This window comes from Tachypleus tridentatus, chromosome 9 (assembly GCF_004210375.1).
Source record: "Tachypleus tridentatus isolate NWPU-2018 chromosome 9, ASM421037v1, whole genome shotgun sequence".
Lineage (NCBI taxonomy): Eukaryota > Metazoa > Arthropoda > Merostomata > Xiphosura > Limulidae > Tachypleus > Tachypleus tridentatus.
The window spans coordinates 152,915,955-152,938,906 of NC_134833.1; the positions used below are offsets into that span (position 1 = coordinate 152,915,955).

Genomic DNA, 22,952 nt, shown 5'->3' on the forward strand with positions numbered 1-22,952 from the left:
GTCTTCGTATTCTGCTTCCAACCCAAACTGTAGCTCAGCAGCCTATAAATGAAGCTAATGAGTAACTGAAACTAGAAATTAGGCCTGGATAAATTCTTCAGTGCTAGAACACATTTCCTGTGTTTATCATAAGGAATGTAAATGTGTTGACAGTTTTTATGGGGTTCTTGGGGTTTCTCTTCTATTTCAGAGATCAGAAACTTCACAAAAGAAAATGTTTCATTCAGTGATAATACAATAACAGAAGAAGTATAACATTTCTCATGTAAGATGAATGTTTTGTTAAATAGATAAAACACCTTTTAACAGTTTCTTTAAAAGTGTGTAAATTACAGGAACCTTTACTATTCCAAATGGATGAAGAGTCTTCCAAAGGGAACTCAATTTAATTGAATCAAAAAAAAATTCACTATTTTGTTTTATCAAAAGATGTAACACAAAAGATGTATGTGTCAACTGAAGATCAGCACAAGTGTCGTTACACCCGTTCTATTCAATGAGTGAAGAAATAAAATGCAAATTGGGTAAATTTAAGCTTATAAGTGGATGTAAATAAAACAATATCCATGTGTAGCTTTAAGCGTGACAATCAAGCTAGTAGAAAGATATATAATTGTTTCTTAGCTTTAGATAAACTGAACGTTTTTATTTGTCTACGTTAATAAATTCATCATTCACTGTTTCTTTATATTCAGGCAAAACTGAACAATACATAAAATATAGGGATATTGTATATCCAATGAAACCAATACCTCATAAGGATAGTATTCTAGTGCCATTTCTACAAGGAAATTGTAAAACAGATGAGGTTAGGTTGTTAAAGAACTCAGTTAACACAACCAGATAGGAAATATGCAACTAAAACTGCAATCGATTTTTGAACATTATTCACGCGTGCACTAAAACTGTATGCCTGTAAGTGCGACATGTGGCAAGAATATTCCTGCCAAGTTGAGAATTACTTAAGAACATTACAATAAAGGAAAGATGACATGTTGTGACATCTGTTACAATTTTTGTCTCTTGTCAGGTTATAAACTATTCTATTGTAGCAAATAATGTATGCCAAATTATTCACTCACAAGAACTAGACTATAGTTAAGAATATATTTTCAGTACTAGTTAAGCAAAGACACAAACCACAGATTTAAATATTATATTATACAAATAAAAAAATCTTTAAAAAGCTTACAGCATCATGTAAAGAGTTTGATGACAACCGTCTCTCAATGTGACGACTGGTAGGACCAATAAGGTCAAACGTGACAATTTTTGGATCCATTGCACCAAGTTTTTCATACTTTCTGTCAGAGGTAGAAGCTTGCTGTTTGCCAAAGTAAATATATGACAATTTGGGCTCAACATAAGACACCAGGAGATGGCTATCTTCAATGACCACTGGAAAAAAATTCAGAAGTCTTCTAAAAGTTTACTTCCATATAGACCAAATATTTTTCTTCAATTATCAAAACCATGATGAATTTATTTATAACTTCGTGAACAATACTGTTATTTTAAATTTTAATCTTGAAAACAACTAATGCCATTTTTTAAAAAACTTTTAAAACACTACTATCATGTCTTTAAAATCTCAGAAAGAATTACTTCCCAGTTTCTATAATATAATTCATTATGCTGTTCCTAAAGTCCCTATCAAAACAGCCACAAATTTCAACCCTTTCTGGTTTCCAATATCTTATCAGATTTTCCCATTTAAACTACATTTCATCATTTTTTCTATTACCTTTTGCAATTAGTTTTAGGATATAACTAAACAAACTTATTTTTTGTCACTAATCTTGATGTTAAAAAATATAATCTTTGCACAACTGTTAAATGTTTACATAACTTACCTTCTACAATATGGTCTGAAACTAATTTTCCTACCAGGTGACGGTCAATCTGAACTTTCTTTATATTGCAGTTATCAGATAAAAAGATTGTTACAAGAATTCCACTACTGAGAAATAACTACAAAAATAGAGAAATGCGTTTTAAAAACCACCTATTCACAACTTCCATCAGTATCTGTATGTCAATAAAAACAAATAAAAAAATCATATGAAAATAACTCGATACTTCATCTAACACACAAATTTAGACATTAATGTTTTGCTTACAAAATATTCTCAACTGATTTGTTTCATAAAAACATACCAAATGGAAAGAAAATACTGCTTAAATATTGGAAGCACGTTAATAAATGTAGATTGTCCGAAGCATCCTTATTATTTATTTATATCATGATCAACACACTTCTAACAAATGTAACTAGCCTACAATACTAAAATCAAATAGAAATAAAACTATATAAAACCTAACATCCCTAAAGAATTTTGTTTTGTTGTTGCATTTTTAATTTCGTACAAAGCGACATGATTCATGACTTGAAATATGCGACTCTCTTCCTACTTTCTTTAAGTGTTACAGTTTATCTTGCTTTAATAATGGAATTGTATGTGTTACAATACACATTTCTAATTCCAGATTCTTTAGGGGTCCTTTCAGCCATGGGGACGTTATAATGTGACGGTCAATCCCACTGTTCCGTGGTGAAAAAGTAGCCCCAACATTTGGTGGTGATGACTAGCTGTCCCTAATTTATCAGTGTAAGAGTAGAGGGAAGGCAACTAGTCATCCCCGCCAACTGTTGGGGCTACTCTTTTACCAAGGAACAGTGGGATTGACCATCACATTATAGCATCCCCATGGCTGAAAGGACCCCTAAAGAATCTAGAATTAGAAATGTGTATTGTAACACATACAATTCAATTATTCAAGCAAGATAAACTGTAACACTCTTAAAGAAAGTAGGAAGAGAGACACATATTTCAAGTCATGAATCAGTAAACACCAAATCCTTTCCACACTTTGTTTTTCGGTATTTTCTGGTAATCGTATGCCTTTTCAATTCTTATAAGTTTTTTAATGGAGTTTTTGTGAAGAACTTTGTTTTACTCAGTATTTGTAATTTGCTGCTGCCTTAGTTACAGCTGCTGTTCTGATATTTGTGACATTTTGTGCAGTGCTACTCCAGAACAGTATTTGCTAGTACTCTCTAATTTTGAAAGGAAAGGCTACAAATTAAATAGGTTATACAACCCTATTACTGAGCTACTCTTCATCAACAAATAGTAGAATTAACCATCACATCACAATGTCGCCATACCAATACGAGTCGAGAGTGTCTGGTGAAAGTTTTCGACCCCACGATCTGCAGACTGTACGTCAAGCACTCTAACCAACACAGACACATATTTCCAGGTCACCACTGAGTTGTAAATAAATAATCCTATTCAATGTACCAAGTTGAATTTGAGAATGTTTGTTTTACATTTTTGTTTGGAAAGGAATTTTACTAAGTCACATGCTAGAAAAAAAAAACCTGTTCAGATAAAGACAAAAGAAATATTTGCAGAGTGAAAAATCTGTATAGAAAACATATTTTCATTTCTATTTCTTACAATATTTGATTACATTGTTTATCATATGATTTACCTGAAACAATGCTGCATCAATCCACTTTAATGTTGTACACTTATCTGTTTCAAGAAGCTCCTGAAATAAACAAAATGTCATGTACAATAATGATTTGTTTACATTTTGTAGGACACATTAACAATGTTCTATCAACCTTAGATTAAACATACTGTTGTAAGGAATGTAAACAGCAAATGTGAAGACATTACCTGTTGAAATATTTTATGCCAAGAATTATCAAACTTGCTCCACAAAAGGAAGTTTTAGACACAAGTGCTAATAAAGTATCTTAATATTGTTACAAAAACGTGGCAAACAATCAATATATGTGTACAAAGTGCTATCAAAATGACAAAAATGTCAGTGTGGTAACTTCACTTGTTGCATTTTGTCCATGTAATGTTAGTTACTGTTCTTGGTTACTCTGCACAGCATTTACAGTTAAATAAGGCTCTAGTATACTGCTGTTAACACACACTTCTGTATCACACATAACTTAACAAACTGTTATGCAACACACAATCTGATAGCAGCTTTGGCACACTGTTGACATTCTCTATACAACTAGACAATGTTAAACTGTTTAACTGAATACACTGAATGGATTCTCTATACAACTAGACAATGTTAAACTGTTTAACTGAATACACTGGATGGTTTTCTATAAAACTGGATAACGTTAAACTGTTTAACTGAATACACTGGATGGTTTTCTATAAAACTGGATAACGTTAAACTGTTTAACTGAATACACTGGATGGTTTTCTATATCAACTGATAAGTTAAACTGTTTAACTGAATACATTGGATGGTTTTCTATAAAACTGGATAACGTTAAACTGCTTAACTGAATACATTGGATGGTTTTCTATAAAACTGGATAACGTTAAACTGTTTAACTGAATACATCGGATGGTTTTCTATAAAACTGGATAACGTTAAACTGCTTAACTGAATACATTGGATGGTTTTCTATAAAACTGGATAACGTTAAACTGTTTAACTGAATACACTCACATTATCTACATCAGCTGTAAGTAGATGTACCAGAATGTTTACATACTACTTTATGTAATCGGTTTTTATTCTCACATTTTTAGTCTTTTTGACCCTTGAAATGTACGGTGACCTACTTAACACAGTTTTGTGCTTCCACCTCTGTTTTATTTATATGTAGCAGCCATGAAATGGTGGATTTTGATTTCCTGTGATGTAATCCACACACATGGAACAGTTGTTTTTAAGAAATGATTTTGGTAACACATTTTTTCAAATGTTTCATTCAATATTGTCTAAATCCTGCTTTTGATCATTTTGGTGCATGATGCATATTAATGAATGTTTTGGAAGGTATGATAGTGAATGTCCTCAGTGACTGTCACAGGGTAAATCTATAACAACACACTGCATATATATATATATCTTTAAAGATACAATTATAACAAATAATGTTAGATCCTATCTACATAATAAGATCAGCATGTGCTCACGTGAATGCTTGTGTGTAAGATAGCTCCTACTAAACTGCTATTTGTATTGACTTTTTAATAGTATCAAAGGAACTGTTATAGTCCTGAGGTTCGTATGAAGAAAAGTTTTCACCCTTTTCCTTGGAGAACCTGAAATTCCTCCCAAAACCATTCTCCTAAAGAGCTGGACTTACCAACTTTCAAACAGTGCCAAATGACTTGTGTGTACTCAGGTTTGCAATGAGGTAAAACTTTTCACTTAATCCCTAAGGAAACCTTATTTTGTGAAAACACTTTTAGGGAGAATCTCGAAAAGCAGACCCCTCCCCCCCCAAAAAAAAAAAAAAAAAGGAAGGAAAGAAAATTCTGTGGCAGTAGTTTAGTTTGGAAGGATAGTAAACTTTCCCAACTGGGGTGTACAGGGATATTAATATCCCCTTCAATCCACTTGTGGAAGAATTTTTGTTGTTATTTTTGTGAATTTGGATTTGATTTTATGTCGGACTTGTTTTTGTTTTGCTCAGTTGATATTTGAGGTTTTCAGACCTCAAAGTTGGTACTGATTTATATTAAAGCACACAAATAAACAGGCTTACTGATTACTGTTCTTAACTTGGTTAAAGAAATTAAATTCGCATTCCAATAAACGGAATTGTTAGTGTTCATGATAAAAAACCAGCTGTAACAAAGAATCACTGTACCTCTAACTCCTTCAGTGTGTCCTTAAGTTTCTCTGGTCTTTTATTTCTTGGAATACACACAACATCTCTATCTGCAACAACAACGGCCATTTTATCAAAGTAGGATAATTTGGTAAATACATTTAAAATCTTACTCAACACTTGATCATCAGGTGATCATTAGCCCAGTGTTAGTGAGCACTTCATCATTAGCCAAATGTTATTAGTTCACAAAATGTTTAATACGTAAACTGTACATGTGTTTTATTTATATTGTTACCAACTCAATTCTTAAGAGTTGTTTATGAGTGATATAAAATAAGTAAACCTGTATATCTATCTACCATATTGTTTAAATGAGATAACATAAAAAGACAAAAATTTGTCTTTGAAAGTGTGAAATATGCTGAGAGTGGGGTGAGCAAGCACCATGTTTTTTTACTTAAAAAAGCCAGACAAACATTTATTGTAACTTCTCAAGAAAAGTATAAACAGAAGACTCATTATTTAACAACAAAACCCAACAAAGAGAGGTTAATATTTCTTCATAGCTGTAGATAACAATCACTTTTAAATAAGTATAAATAAATTCTGACCACAACAAATTTTACTTAAGGTGGTGAACTGCAGTCATTTTGTAGGTCAAAGTTCACATTAAAAGTATAAAACATGTATATTACTAGTTTTTTTAAGGGGTTAATCCAAACCAATTTCTGACTTCATAAATAACTGTTCTGTTTCATGTTGGATGTTAACGTCTTCCTATACTGAACACTTATTTCCAATAGTACTCACCTCTGCTAATAATATAGCCATTCTTTGATGTTGACTTTGCTACTTAAGCATTGGTCTCATATGCTCCAGTGTTTTATGTCCCACTTAAATGCTTTTGGCAGTATCTAATTTGCAAATCTATCCACCCTAGTCAATGCATCTCCTATCCTGGTACTCTATATAAGAACTTCTCTTAAATAATGTAATCATTTTTTCAGAACTTATACCAGCTCGTAGTGAGAAGGCAGGGTACAAGAGTATCAGAGTGGACACAAGTATTATTGGAAATACATTTTCAGTTTAAAAAATGTTAACTTTCAAAACAAATTACAGTTTGGTGACAAATTAACTAGAATCCTATACTGAGAAGGTGGAGAGGTCAAAGCAAGCATGATCCATACAGAACAGTAGTGCACCAAGATTATAGTAGTACACAGGTGAAGGAACCACACTACATCCAGAACAGGTGTGATCTTTACCCTAAATTGAGTTCCTATATCAAGGATGGAATAGTTAACAATATTATCAGCCAGTCCCAACCACATATCCAAGGTTCCACAACTCAAGGTTGGAATCATGCAATCTTGGTCCCTATATCCCACATTGATGGTTAGGGCTATTGGACCACAGTGTCACAGATATATATATATATATATATATACACACACACATACTTTTGATTGGATCTCAACCTACAGCCATTGAAAGATTGTTTTCATACTGCGGGGATCATGATCAGAAAGTAAGCAACACCAAAGTGGACAAACTTTCTTCTCTACTTGAAAAAATCCAAAAGACAACACTCCAGGCCAAGAATAATGGGATCGTGTATGTTATACTCAACCAAAGGAACAGAACTCATCTGGTATGGAATCATGAACTTTCATCCTCACTCCCCAACCAAGTAGAGAAGAAGTATTCCACTTGCCCCTGAAATTACAGAGAGGACGTGGAACCTGTGCTCAACCAAGGACCCAGAAAGGGAACAATACAATTTTGGAATTATGAGGAGATAGTAGACCTTCTTCCATGAACAATATACAAAACAAACACTAACCAAAGAGAAGGGCCATACACATCCCAACTGGAGAGCAAAGTGCAAATCTGAAGTGGAATTATTAATATGTTCCTACAGAGGCTAGTGCCATTCCTACTGACATCTGGGAAAGACATTCAGGGACCCAAGTAGGAGGGTCCCCAACATCACTCTTTTCTCTAAGAATTGAGGAATACATTTAAACATTTGTCCACCATCCCAGTGACTAGAAATTGGGTTGGATAAGAACTCCCTAGCTCTACTAGTAGAATCTGGGTAATGTCCATTGAGGAGCTCTGAAAAACAGTGCAATAATGAAACAAGTTCCCTAAATTTTAAAAATCAAATAGACTCCAATTTATTCAATGCAATGACTGGCAGGAACAGACAGAATTTCCTCTAGCTTTATTTGTGATAGGCCACAAATGGTTGTCCACAATTATATGGTTATACCACCTGGTAAGTGCCTAGATAGCCTTGTGAAACACTTCATTTATACAGAGCCTGTTGCAATCAGTAGTAAGAATAATCAAGTTACTGCTAGTGTAGAACTGGATTGAGAGAAGTACACCAATCTGGGCAACATTCACCACAAAGTGGGATCGAGTGAAAGCAAGATGAAAGGGACTTTGGAAATGTAAAGAGACAAGATGGTGAAAAAGGTACCCCTCCTCTTTATAACACAGTAGATGTTGTTAAAAACAGCCATGGGGTAAAGGAAAACTACCAGAAAAAACCTAGCTGAGCATATAAAAAATGTGATAGAAAAGCACTGGGTGAAGTTTGAATACCAGTCCATAAAAACTCCCCACCAGGTGAATGAAATAGGTAACAAAAGGTAAACAAGCAGGCTCTGATGAGATGCAACACAGAAGATACCTCACTTGTACAGACCAAGTGGATATTTGGAAATTCACCTCTGAGGAAATGTGGAGAAATCAAGAGAAATGAAGGATTTCAATGAATACACACTCATGATAGTCATTACAATAAAATTAAAGTAGGTTACTCAGCACTCTCTGGTCTGACGGGCCAAAACAAATTATCTGATTACAATTTATCATTACGGTGAGAAGTAGTTGGCAAAAGAAATGCAGAGATGGATGTATCACCTTCCCTAATTGCCAGAAACTTGGAAAGAAAGGACCTGTCAGGATATAGCAGGACATAAGGGAAAATCATAAGTCCCACAAACATGCCAACAACTCCAACTTATGACACTAACATGTCAGAAGCCAAAGATATATTTCCACAAAGAGGCAGAAAATTAAAGCAAACAAGCAAGCAGACAAGGAGGGTGCAAAGTACATCTGTCCCATCATGTTATTGAACAGTAAATCAACCAGTCTGAACAAGAAATTCAGGAAGGAGTAGAAACTAAATAGTCCCCCCCCTACCACTAATAAGGGAGGAGTAGACTCAAGGGGGGGGAAAGCCTTAAAATCTCACAAATTAAATGATTAATTGAAGAAAAGGAAGAGGGTCCCAGTTGGACATGAGAGAAGTCACTCCTTAGTAAAGAAAACATAATCCAATTTTTACTCAGGATCAACAAATAAGAGTTCTTCAAAGGCCCTAGGAATAAAACACCCCAGGTAAAATGAATGTCTCCATACCTCGGCAAATAAAAACACAAACAACCCCAACCAAAAGTGACTGAAGTGTGTTGTTTATAAATGTATTTCAAAATCTTTTTATTTCATAAAGTTGTATAGCTTTCTACCTGCATTCTACTCAATGTTTATTCTTTAGTTTACTAGGCCCTTTTTTCTCTTATAACTATTAATATTTTAAATGTCAGAGGTAAAATAACTCTCAGCACTATATGAATTATCCTCCAAAACCACAAATAACTTTATCATTATATGAAAAATAAGTAACATGCATCTATTTTTATAAACTATTCAATGAAGACCACCATTCTCTGATGATGAACTAGTCTTGTATATAAAGTAAATACTTTATGTTTTTAGCATAGTGAAATGTTTCTTACCTTCACTCCATGATTTATGGTCTTCTAAGTACGGATTTTCCAGGAAAGCATCTATAATAAACTCATAATTTTACTTGTATTAGTTTTAAAACATAAACTAAAAACTCATCACATTTATATTTCTGTCTCTTACATTGTCATAACTTTGTATTTCAATACATCTATGCTGTTATCTGCTGTGTTTTTAGGCCTTTTTATTTCAGTACACCTTTTCTGTTATCTGCTATGCTCTTGTAACTTTTATTTCACTGCATTTTTATTGTTATCTGTATCAATGTTATAATTCTGCTATATCTGTACTGTTATCTGTTACAATGTCATAATTTCAATTTCATAGCATTTATACTCTCATTCTGTTACACTGTTATAACTTAAAACATATTTTCTGTCATTTTTGTTCAACAAATTGTATTTGGTATGAAACAAAAAGTTTATACTTGTTAGATTACACAGGTGTTTTAATTTAAGTATAGTGCAGGTGTTAAGATTTTGCAGAAGCAACAGTTGACTGCAGGTTTGTTTATATAACTGCAAATCATGTTGTGTAGTTCAACTGGTGATTGTTGTATTATTATTCTATGTAACCTTCTAAGTATTATTACATCCCAAAATATCATAGTGTGTGGAAAGTTCTAGGCCTCAGTTGAGCTATAAGTATGCTTCCAAAAGGTAGTTAAAGGAAGGCAAAGATAAATAGTCAAGTAAGTCTAGACTTTATGACTGTGTTAAACCATAAGAAAACATATTGGCAATTTCTAAAGTGAAACTATCACAGACTGTATTGTAACAACAGTGTATAGAAAAATAATTTGTCTTGTCAGTTGTGTCCTGAAGTAACTGAACCAGACTGTGTTGACTCTGACAAGAAAGATTATTTAAAGCTTTGGATACAATTGTGATAACAACTGTGTAACAAACATTTGCATACATGTTTGACTTGTTTCTATATATTACTCTAAAATAAGTGTACTGTGTGTTTATTGTTGAAATTTATCACCAACAAGTCACAGACACCTACTGTAAAGAATCTGACCCATCCACACACATAAAAACCTGACAATACTCTTACCCCATCACATAAACATTGACCACTTAATGATCAGTATGATCATGAAAAAATGTTATAATTAAACAAACACCAATGATCAAGTAATCAACCAGAAATTTGATAATGGGGAAAACAAAAGCAATTATGATCAAACTCTGAATTTCGTTTACTTACCTCCTTCTCCTTTATCGTGCAACTTGGATACACCACAATATACATCTAAAAGGAAAGATCACACATTAATTATAAAATAAACAATAGTCTGAAAAGACTTAAGAGTTAGAAGCAAACATTTAATAACTATATATACTGTTTGTGTTTTTATAAAAGTTCTCTAGTTTCAGTATATTGCATAGACATTCAGTAAAAAAGAATCCTAAAAACTGTATCTTTTAAGAAATTAGGATCTCTCTCTGCTAAAGAACAGTGTTTGGTTGTGACTTACAAGCAAAATGATGGTGACAAAATAAATACTCTTCTCAAAACTCCTTCAGTTCAGCAGAAAGAACAGAGGATAGTGACTTAAAATAATTTTATAAAAAGTGAGAAAACACAAAACTTAAATCTTACATACATAAAAGGATTTATTACCATGAAACCTAGTGTTAACTTGGCACACTGAGAACATATTATGTGACATTATTTAGAATGATATTTGACAAACAAAAGTGAACATGAAAACCTTGGCACAATCAGAAAAAATGTGCTTATAGAATTGGCACAAGTGAATCTATACATGTGTCAGCACTTTAAGCACCAAAAGTGGTGGAAAGTAACATACATACTGGATCAGACTAGCAACATACACACTGGATAAGACTAGCAACATATGCACACTGGATCAGACCATCAACACACATAGTGGATCACACAAGCAACATACACACTGGATAAGACTAGCAACATATGCACACTGGATCAGATCAGAAACACACATACTGAATCAGACTAGCAACATATGCACACTGGATCAGATCAGCAACACACATACTGGATCAGACTAGCAACATATGCACACTGGATCAGACCAGCAACACACATACTGGATCAGACTAGCAACATATGCACACTGGATCAGACCAGCAACACACATACTGGATCAGACTAGCAACATATGCACACTGGATCAGACCAGCAACACAGATACTGGATTAGACTAGCAACATATGCACACTGGATCAGACCAGCAACACACACACTGGATCAGACCAGCAACACACATACTGGATCAGACTAGCAGCATATGCACACTGGATCAGACTAGCAACATACACACTGGATAAGACTAGCAACATATGCACACTGGATCAGACCATCAACACACATAGTGGATCACACAAGCAACATACACACTGGATAAGACTAGCAACATATGCACACTGGATCAGATCAGAAACACACATACTGAATCAGACTAGCAACATATGCACACTGGATCAGATCAGCAACACACATACTGGATCAGACTAGCAACATATGCACACTGGATCAGACCAGCAACACACATACTGGATCAGACTAGCAACATATGCACACTGGATCAGACCAGCAACACACATACTGGATCAGACTAGCAACATATGCACACTGGATCAGACCAGCAACACAGATACTGGATCAGACTAGCAACATATGCACACTGGATCAGACCAGCAACACACACACTGGATCAGACCAGCAACACACATACTGGATCAGACTAGCAGCATATGCACACTGGATCAGACTAGCAACATACACACTGGATAAGACTAGCAACATATGCACACTGGATCAGACTAGCAACATAAATAGTGGATCAGACTAGTAACATACATACTGGATCAGACTGCTGTTCTTGTGTAAACTTCTGGATACTAACCTGAAATCCATGAGTGAAAAACAGTACATGTCATCATGCTAGTGGAAGCATTCATTTGAAATTGTGAACTTTGATATATATATATCAAACAACTGTACTGTATTCATATATATATATATGAATAATTTAAGATGTAGTCACTGAGTCCAGATTATTCAGAATATATTTCAATAAGTACAAGTCACATTCTTTATTACTCACCATGTCTGTGGTTGGTCACTATGTATACACAAGTCAGGTTTTTCTCTTTTTACTCTCATCAAGTTCCTGAATGAGCATTAACACTCTAGTCAGAAACTTTAATCAACAACCTACCAATCATGATGTATTTTAATTTCCAAGAAGTCATGAATAAATTTTCACCTCTTACTTTCAATTGTATCACAACTACCAATCATAAAACATTTTCAATTTCCATTTTATATAAACAAAGCAAACCATTGAAAGATGAAAACCTATGGCTCAATGTACTTGAAGAAAGTCTATAATTTAAAAACCTTTCAACAAAAACTTAGACAAATTCCAAGTTGTGTTGGTCACATCTTTAAATTTATCCTTATTAGATCAAATAAAGTACCAGTCCAACATAAGAGAAAAATGCCACTCTGTACCTAATTTAATCTATCCTTGTCATAGCATAAATTACCTTTCATTAATAAATCTTTGAATGTCCAAAACTGGAGCTCAATTAAAAGAGAAGCCATTCTTGCTGTCTGGCAGTTTACTTCAATCCTAAAATAACCAAATACATCCATTTGTCATACAGTTATTCAAGTATGCAATCACAACTAACAGAAGAAACCTTTCTAAATAGCAGCTGTTTCATTAAATGACAGAGGAAGAGCTACTTATGATTTGCTTGTTTTATTATAATTTTATAAAAACTAGTATATCCTAACTACTGTAAAAACTAATGTATCCTGACTGTTGTAAAACTAGTGTACCTTATATATTGCAAGAACTAGCATATATTACCTGTTATCAAAACTAGTGAACACTCACTGTTGTTAAAACTAAGCTCTGTTATTATCAACATCAAATTTTTATACTTACCACCTGTGTCAACTTTTTAATGTGATAAACATGTTAATGATCACCATTTCAATCTTTTTTTTTTAATTTAACATAGATTTAAAATGAACCTTACAAGAACAGTAAAAACTAAAGAAATATTAACAATGGAACATCATGTTTTAGGATGCTTAAAGATATTTATGAATAAGTAAAAACTGAGACAGTGTGATCTCAGTTGTCATTTCTCCAGAAAAAAAACTAGCGCTAGTGGGTGATGGGTCTTTTTAAATCTCAAATTAGGTTTGTCAAAAGAGAATTTTCAAAACATAATTGCATGTACTTAATTAATTTCTACACAGGAATAGCTTCAAAGTTTATGGAAGCACAGGTTTGCATATTACATGAAAAGGTTTTATTCTATGTCACATGGTTTGGTTTACACAAAAAAAAGTGACTTACCAAACATTTTACTTTTAAATGCCAAAAAAAAAGATTAAGTTTCAAGGATTTTATTTTTCAGCAGTGAAGCAAAAGCAGGTACACTTTTGGTGAAAGTGGCTTCAGCAAAGGTCCACAAGAATCACAAATTATATATGTATGTACATTTTTTTTTTGTTTCATTTTCTGAAACAGTTAGCTCTTTATAAAATCATTGCTCTAAATTTCCATTTTATATTATTTCCTCAAACAAACACCCAAGATTCCAATTTTAAAGAATCTGTTTGAGTGAAGCTTTCACAAACAAAAGATTTGTGAAGTGTCATGAGAACTAAAGGTGGTTATCACTTTATAGAAAAGTTTATGGTCATGAGTTATTTCAAAGCATGGTCTCTTCTTCAGAAGTAACAAAATATAAATTAAGCCTGAATTAACCATCATGCTTTTATTACGTTAATTATACATTATTCCTAAGTATACTACAAATAACCAGATATTCATATTATAAATATATATGTAAACCGATTTTCATATACAATACCTTTAACATATTTATGACTGATTTACCAACTCGTATAGCACATATACTTACATAAATGCTACTAGCCCTTTAACAGCTTTAATATCCTTCTTATACTACGTAAAACGTATTTTGTGGATGGTCTTAAGACTTAAAAGTGTGAGAAATGTACATTACCATAAACATACTCATGTGTATGCCATCGTCTTATCAAAATGTTACTATTATTAAAACTTACCGTCAAATCAAGTAATTCAATACTAACCTTCAGTTCATAATTGCATCACAAAATTTTTAAATAAACATACTCGCTTAACAAAACTTAAGCTTTATTTTACTTTAAATTAAAAGTTTAATTTTGATACAAAAGCTACTCTATCTTAAGAATGACCTATTACATTAAACTTTTGCACTTGCAATTTGTTGTGGTAGCTTAGCGCCCTCTTCATAATAAAACTTAACGAAACGTCATATGATAAGATGCAATTTAAAATACGAAGAAGTATTAAAATAATATTTTATCGGTGAGTACCCTAACACTTACAATATATGGATAGCACAGGCATTCATAATAAAACATCACCAAAGTCATCTAGGTTTTATTTTCAATAGGTCAATCAGAAGCCACACAAGAAGTGCCACTTTTCATAGTCGCCATATGCACTGTTTTTCAGCTATTCAGAGAGTCTCTAACAGTCAGAAATTCGTCTAAAACCGACGAATAACTAAATCCGAGATTTGTTAATTTCTTTCATTATTTTAGTTCAACAGACCTATCTAATTCTATCAGTAACTACAGTCTCGCCCTCATTTGATAAAGCGAAACAGTCTTCACGATCTGTAACTACCTATATTATTATTATATACAAAATTTATAAAAAAATTCGTAAACATCACACAGCCGAGCAAAAGTTTCTTAGTGCCCCTGGTTACCTCTCCGACCACCTCGGGGCATAGATGTCCGCATGGTGGGAAAATGAGAAACATAATTCTTCTTTATTCATTCAACGAATGTATATGAATTTTTTATTCAAATCACAATTTCACATCACTCAGCTCCTTCATGGAATTATTTCTGCGGACGTCCATGCCTATATTGTTAATACTCATAAGATTAGAATTTTAAGGTTAACTAAAGGAAAGGTATAATGATAAAAGTTCATAACATATTTGAACACCAAGCTTTGGATAGATAAAATGGGGAAGCAAATATTGTAGAGATTTTATCAGGTTGTCCCATAAGTAATGTCCGAAAATTTAATACAGAAAGTGTGTGTTTCTTCTTATAGCAAATTCACATCTGCTCAGCTCACCAAAAGATATCGAACCCCTGATTTTAGCGTTGTAAATCAGGATACATACCGCTGTACTAGCGAGGGACTACAAAAAAGTGAATTATCATATCTGTCTTTGTAGAAGGCTTTAATGACTAAAATATGTAGTAAAACGAGTATAAAAATCTTCATCAAATAAAATAAACTAACCCAACTTCACTTTTTCATATCGTTAAAAAAATAAACTCTTATGAAGACAGATGTGTCTGAGGAGCACATTAGGCGTATAATGGTTTATGAGTTTAAAAAAGGCAATAGTGCAGAAAAACTATACGAAACATTCAAGGTGTTTATGGTGTGGAGTCTCTCAATGAAAGAAAATATTGAACGTGGTTTCAGAAGTACATATCAGGAGACTACACTTAAGTTCTTAAGTGATTTGCTACGTTCAGGTTGTCCTACTGAATTTAATGATGACTGTAAGCAGTTTGATGAAATAACAACTGTCTTGATTTCACGAACTGATAAGGTCGACCGATTCACTCACAAATAACATTTAAGAGTCATTGACTTGTTTTATTTCCTCTCCTATCTACGACATAACTGTACATTAATGAACTGAAAAACCAACTAAATCATTCAGTACTTAATTTAAGTTAATTGTTATTTATTACGGACGATTTGTTTGTTTGCTATTCAATTTCAGGCAAAGATACACGAAGGCTATCTGCTCTAACCGTCCCTAATTTAGCAGTGTAAAACTAGAGTGAAGGCAGCCTGTCATCACCACCCAACGCCAACTTTTGGGCTACGCTTTTACCAACGAATAGTGGGATTGCTTGTCACATTATCATGCCCCCACAGCTGAAAAGGCGAGCATGTTTGGTGTGACGGGGACTCGAACCCGCGATACTCAGATTACGAGTCGAGTGCCCTAATCACCTGTCAACAACAATTCCCTGGGATTTGTGTATATCAGTGATGCACAAGGCTTTTTGAGTCAAGGGCCACAAAAAAGTGAATATTAAAATCGTCCCACAGTTGTTTCACACAAGATGGACATCACATTTAAGAACACACAAATAACAATTACATCAAAGAGTTTGTACATTATTGTAAGAAATATTATGATACGTCAACTGTCACAAAGTTAGTGCGATAGATGGTGCTGCATGTCATCTACGAGCTCAGAAATATCCGGCTTGATGTTTGATGTTGAAAGACGCAAGAGTGAACCAGAAACTGTACGAAACATTCAAGATGTTTATGGTGTGGAGTCTCTCAATGAAAGAAAATGTCGAAGGTGGTTTCAGAAGTTCAGATCTGGTGACTACATCTTAAGTGATTTGATACGTTCAGGTCGTCCTGTTGAATTTAATGATGACTTTGGACAGTTTCATGAAATAACGAGAAATTTGTTTGTTATTATTTCTCGAAATATCTAATTTTTAAGTGGGTTGTTAAAACATTTTTCTAATTTGACATCTTTAACTCACGGTCACAGTCTGGTGGTTAGAGAACTCGACTCGCACTTTGAACAGCGGAGGCATTATAATTTTTTGTCAATTTCATTATTCGTTAGAGGTGAGTCGTATTGACTAGCGGCCCTTCTTGTTACTGTTAAATTAGAGACGGTTAGCGCAGGTGGCGCTGAAGTAGCTTTTCGTGGTATTGCTTCGCTTCTTCAGTGTGGGTATTTGGGAATGTTAATTTTTTTGAATACCCAGGAGGGTCAGGTGCACGAGACCTCTTCCTACATTCCTAACTTTCATGTCATGTCTACTGTTTGCAGTGTGTTATTTGGTAGAACTTTGGGTCAGAGTATTACCCAGTATTCAGGCCCTTTTCAGGGCAATGACCATGTATTGTCTTGATCAGCCCCTTTTGTTTAAAGTGTCTTTAAATATTTCTATTCGTTTTCTTGTGTGTTTTTTCTTCACTTGTATTTAATCCTTTTTTTCATATATATTAAATACTAATTTAAAAAACAATAAAAATAAAATAAGGTACAATAAAATACGTCCAATTTTAAACGTGTAGTGCGTGGTGGCCAAAAATTAGATTTTGTGTCGTACTTAAGTAGATGCATTTTATAAATTACGGCAATTTAACAAGCCGTTTAAATGCACCGGCGGGCATCGAACTCCCGATCTCCTGTTTACTAGAAAATCGCTTTAACCAACTAAGCCACGGCACCGTCTCGTAGCATTCAAACCAAATCAAATTTATGATTCTCAAATGTTTCTTTTAGTTAAATTGTATTGTTTTTGTTTTTTTTTTCAATTTCGCACAAAGCTACTCGAGAGCTATCTGCGCTACCTGTCCCTAATTTAACACTGTAAGACTGGAGAGAAGGCGCCAGTCATCACCACCCACCGACAACTCTTGGATTACTCTTTTACCAACGAACAGTGGGATTGACTATCACGTTATAACGACGCCACGGCTTAAAGGGCGAGCATGTTTGGTGCGAAGGGAATTCGAACTCCCGTCCGTCAGATTACGAGTCGAATGCCTTAACCCACCTGGCCATGCCGGGCCCCTTATGAAACTGACACAAGCCTCCACGAACCAGTTGTAACCACTTAAATAAGTTGCAATAAATTACTGATGATTATTACTTGATACTCTTATCGACTTTAAAGTGGTTTAATTTTGGAATATAGAATTTCCTCCGTTTTTCTTCTGCTGCTTTTTTTCCCCAATTATATTACTTATTATAATTAATAACTTTGATATTTATGTTCAAAATTAGTGCATCTCGTCGTCACCAGTAACGAATATACTGATGGTTTTTTCTTCTTTTATTTTTTGTGCGATTCGTATTCTGAGGATCGCGGGTTCGCATCCCCGTCGCGCCAAACATGCTCGCTTTTTCAGTCGTGAGAGCGTTATAATGTGACAGTCAATCCCATTCTTCATTGTTAAAAGAGTAGCTTAAGAGTTGGCAGCGAGTTGTGATGACTAGCTGCCCTCCCTCCAGTTTTATACTGCTAAATTAGGGACAGCTAGCACAGATAGCCCTCGAGTAGCTTTGCGCGAAATTCAAAAAACAAACTATTTTTTGTGTGTATTTGCCATCGTGTACCATATTTATTGTATTGAAAAGTATAATCGTACAAAAACAGGTAAGGTGACTTTGAATTGAAAAGCTAATATGCAATGCAGACTCCTAGGACAAAGGCCTTTCTAATGATATTAGATTTGTAGCGTTCGATCGAAAGATTTGGGTAAATGTTCTGTAAAGATAATCACAAGTGTATTATATATATAAATTAACATCTCTTACAAAAAAAAGAATGTTTAATTTGGCATTTATACAGACACATACGAAAGGGAACTTTGAAGGTATTCGGTCCAACTCATTCTTTTGTGATGTAAAAAGTTTATGATTATATAGTTATAGCGCAGTTTCTTATGGTATTTAACATTTTTGACATAGTTAACATTCTCCTGATAAAGCATTAGCATTTTTCGGCTTCAGATAATCGCATGGACTGGTTTCTGTTGATATTTGGTAATATAAAGGCCGAAGCTGTATTGCTACTTTCTAACATTGTAGTTCGCATTTTTTTTTAGAATAGGTGTCTGTAACTTGTTGGCGATAAATTCCAACAATAAAAAAACAGTAAACCAATCCACTTGTTTTGAAACAATATACTATGTATGTAGGGATGGCCAAAGTGCTCAGTTGGCATAATACAAATATGCACACTAAACATTATTAATAACAGAGTATTTTAAAAGATGATTGACACGCACTTACACCTGATTGTTTGTTTTGAATGTCGCGCAAAGCTAACCGAGGGCTATCAGCGCTAGATGCCCCTAATTTAGCAGTGTGAAACTAAAGGAAAGGCAGCTAGTCATCACCACCAACCGCCAACGCTTGGGTTACTATTTTATCAACGAATAGTTGGATTGACCGTCACATTATAACGCCCCCACTGCTGAAAAAGCGAGCATGTTTTATGTAATGGAAATACCAACTATTGACCTTCAGATAACGAATATTTCAGTCAATAAGTAATAGTTAACTGGTTATTAAGTTACTTTAGCGATATAAATTTTAAATTTTTGTTTCTACAAAGTATTTTTTATTTGCATGCTTTAATGCAAAGATAAACAATAGATTATCTGCACTCTGTCTACTACGAGAGTATCAAGCCCAAGATTTTGGCATTGTAAGTCTGTACATTTACTGCTAACCTATTAGAGTAATTTATGTATCATTGAGTCAGAGTGGAGACTTTTAAGAAAGTGATTGCCATTTTTAATTGTGAGTTAGGCTTATTATTTAACGTAACCTGTTCACCTTGTATGTTAGGGTTGAATAATCAAATTGATACATTGATAGACAATACAGTGTATAAATGTCTATGTGTCGTTTAATGGGCCCTTTGATGTTTCAGTAAAAGTAAAGCAAATTTCGAGTCACTTATTGAAAACTAAATTGTTTTATTTCCACAACTATCTTGATTTCACGAACTGATAAGGTCGACCGATTCACTCACAAATAACATTTAAGAGTCATTTACTTGTTTTACTTCCTCTCCTATCTACGACATAACTGTACATTACTGAACTGAAAAACCAACTAAATCATTCAGTACTTAATTTAAGTTAATTGTTATTTATTGCGGACGATTTGTTTGTTTGCTATTCAATTTCAGGCAAAGATACACGAAGGCTATCTGCTCTAACCGTCCCTAATTTAGCAGTGTAAAACTAGAGTGAAGGCAGCCTGTCATCACCACCCAACGCCAACTTTTGGGCTACGCTTTTACCAACGAATAGTGGGATTGCTTGTCACATTATCATGCACCGACAGCTGAAAAGGCGAGCATGTTTGGTGTGACGGGGACTCGAACCCGCGATACTCAGTTTACGAGTCGAGTGCCCTAATCACCTGTCAACAACAACTCCCTGGGATTTGTATATATCAGTGGTGCACAAACTTTTTGAGTCAGGGGCCACAAAAAAGTGAAGATTAAAATCGTCCCACAGTTGTTTCACACAAGATGGACATCACATTTAAGAACACACAAATAACAATTACATCAAAGAGTTTGCACATTATTCTAAGAAATATTATGATACGTCAACTGTCAAAAAGTCAGTGCGATGAATGGTGCTGCATGTCATCTACGAGCTCAGAAATATCCGGCTTGATGTTTGATGTTGAAAGACGCAAGAGTGCAGCAGAAACTACACGAAACATTCAAGGTGTTTATGGTGTGAAGTCTCACAATGACAGAAAATATCGAAGGTGGTTTCAGAAGTTCAGATCTGGTGACTACATCTTAAGTGATTTGATACGTTCAGGTCGTCCTGTTGAATTTAATGATGATTGTAGACAGTTTGATGAAATAACGAGAAATTTGTTTGTTATTATTTTTCGAAATATCTAATTTTTAACTGGGTTGTTAAAACATTTTTAAAATTTTACATGTTTAACCCACTGTCACAGTCTGGTGGTTAGAGAACTCGACTCGCACTTTGAACAGTGGAGGAATAATAATTTTTTGTCAATCTCATTATTCGTTAGAGGTGAGTCGTATTGACTAGCGGCCCTTCTTGTTACTGTTAAATTAGAGACGGTTAACGCAGGTGGCGCTGAAGTAGCTTTTCGTGGTATTGCTTCGCTTCTTCAGTGTGGGTATTTGGGATGTTAATTTTTTGAATACCCAGGAGGTTCAGGTGCACGAGGCCTCTTCCTACATTCCTAACTTCCATGTCTACTGTTTGGAGAGTGTTATTTGGTAGAACTTTGGGCCAGAGTATTACCCAGTATTCAGGCCCTTTTCAGGGCAATGTCCATGTATTGTCTTGATCAGCCCTTTTGTTTAAAGTTTTTTCAATATTTCTATTCGTTTTCTTGTGTGTTTTTTCTTCACTTGTATATAATCTTTTTTCCATATATATGAAATACTAATCTAAAAAACAATAAAAATAAAATAAGGTACAATAAAATACGTCTAATTTTAACCGTGTACTGCGTGGTGGCCGAAAAATAGATTTTTTGTCGTACTTGAATAGATACATTTTATAAATTACGGCAATTTAACAAGCCGTTTAAAGGCACCGGCGAGAATCGAACTCGCGATCTCCTGTTTACTAGACAGGCGCTTTAACCAACTAAGCCACGGCACCGTCTCGTAGCATTCAAACCAAATCAAATTTATGATACTCAAATATTTCTTTTAGTTAAATTGTATTGTTTTTTGTTTTTTTTTCAATTTCGCACAAAGCTACTCGAGAGCTATCTGCGCTACCTGTCCCTAATTTAACACTGTAAGACTGGAGAGAAGGCGCCAGTCATCACCACCCACCGACAACTCTTGGGTTACTCTTTTACCAACGAACAGTGGGATTGACTATCACGTTATAACGACGCCATGGCTTAAAGGGCGAGCATGTTTGGTGCGAAGGGAATTCGAACTCCCGTCCGTCAGATTACGAGTCGAATGCCTTAACCCACCTGGCCATGCCGGGCCCCTTATGAAACTGACACAAGCCTCCACGAACCAGTTGTAACCACTTAAATAAGTTGCAATAAATTACTGATGATTATTACTTGATACTCTTATCGACTTTAAAGTGGTTTAATTTTGGAATATAGAATTTCCTCCGTTTTTTCTTCTGCTGCTTTTTTTTCCCAATTATATTACTTATTATAATTAATAACTTTGATATTTATGTTCAAAATTAGTGCATCTCGTCGTCACCAGTAGCGAATATACTGATGGTTTTTTCTTCTTTTTATTTTTTGTGCGATTCGTATTCTGAGGATCGCGGGTTCGCATCCCCGTCGTGCCAAACATGCTCGCTTTTTCAGTCGTGAGAGCGTTATAATGTGACAGTCAATCCCATTCTTCATTGTTAAAAGAGTAGCTTAAGAGTTGGCAGCGAGTTGTGATGACTAGCTGCCCTCCCTCCAGTTTTATACTGCTAAATTAGGGACAGCTAGCACAGATAGCCCTCGAGTAGCTTTGCGCGAAATTCAAAAAACAAACTATTTTTTGTGTGTATTTGCCATCGTGTACCATATTTATTGTATTGAAAAGTATAATCGTACAAAAACAGGTAAGGTGACTTTGAATTGAAAAGCTAATATGCAATGCAGACTCCTAGGACAAAGGCCTTTCTAATGATATTAGATTTGTAGCGTTCGATCGAAAAATTTGGGTAAATGTTCTGTAAAGATAATCACAAGTGTATTATATATATAAATTAACATCTCTTACAAAAATAAGAATGTTTAATTTGGCATTTGTACAGACACATACGAAAGGGAACTTTCAGGTATTCGGTCCAACTCATTCTTTTGTGATGTAAAAGTTTATGATTATATAGTTATAGCGC

The 22,952-nt window shown here is 34.4% G+C and overlaps 1 protein-coding gene and 1 non-coding gene across 3 annotated transcripts in view; both read right to left on the reverse strand.

The window, feature by feature from the left end:
* Positions 1-14,743, reverse strand: part of LOC143226677 (uncharacterized) — a 77,193-nt gene extending 62,450 nt beyond the window's left edge. Inside the window, exons 1-8 of one of the 2 annotated variants that reach the window (XM_076457962.1) lie at positions 14,579-14,743; positions 12,988-13,073; positions 10,655-10,699; positions 9,433-9,483; positions 5,651-5,721; positions 3,499-3,558; positions 1,854-1,971; positions 1,193-1,398 (exon numbers count right to left, since the gene is read on the reverse strand). In XM_076457962.1, coding sequence (XP_076314077.1) covers positions 1,193-1,398; positions 1,854-1,971; positions 3,499-3,558; positions 5,651-5,721; positions 9,433-9,483; positions 10,655-10,699; positions 12,988-13,045 — 609 coding nt within the window. In that variant the 5' untranslated portion in view covers positions 13,046-13,073; positions 14,579-14,743. Of the gene's footprint in view, positions 1-1,192; positions 1,399-1,853; positions 1,972-3,498; positions 3,559-5,650; positions 5,722-9,432; positions 9,484-10,654; positions 10,700-12,987; positions 13,074-14,551 lie in introns of both variants that reach the window. The other variant, XM_076457963.1, reaches the window with a different exon arrangement.
* Positions 14,744-21,666: 6,923 nt separating this feature from the next.
* On the reverse strand, positions 21,667-21,740 carry TRNAT-AGU (transfer RNA threonine (anticodon AGU)). The gene has a single exon. It is a non-coding gene; the product is annotated as a tRNA-Thr (tRNA).
* Between the last annotated feature and the right edge of the window lie 1,212 nt (positions 21,741-22,952).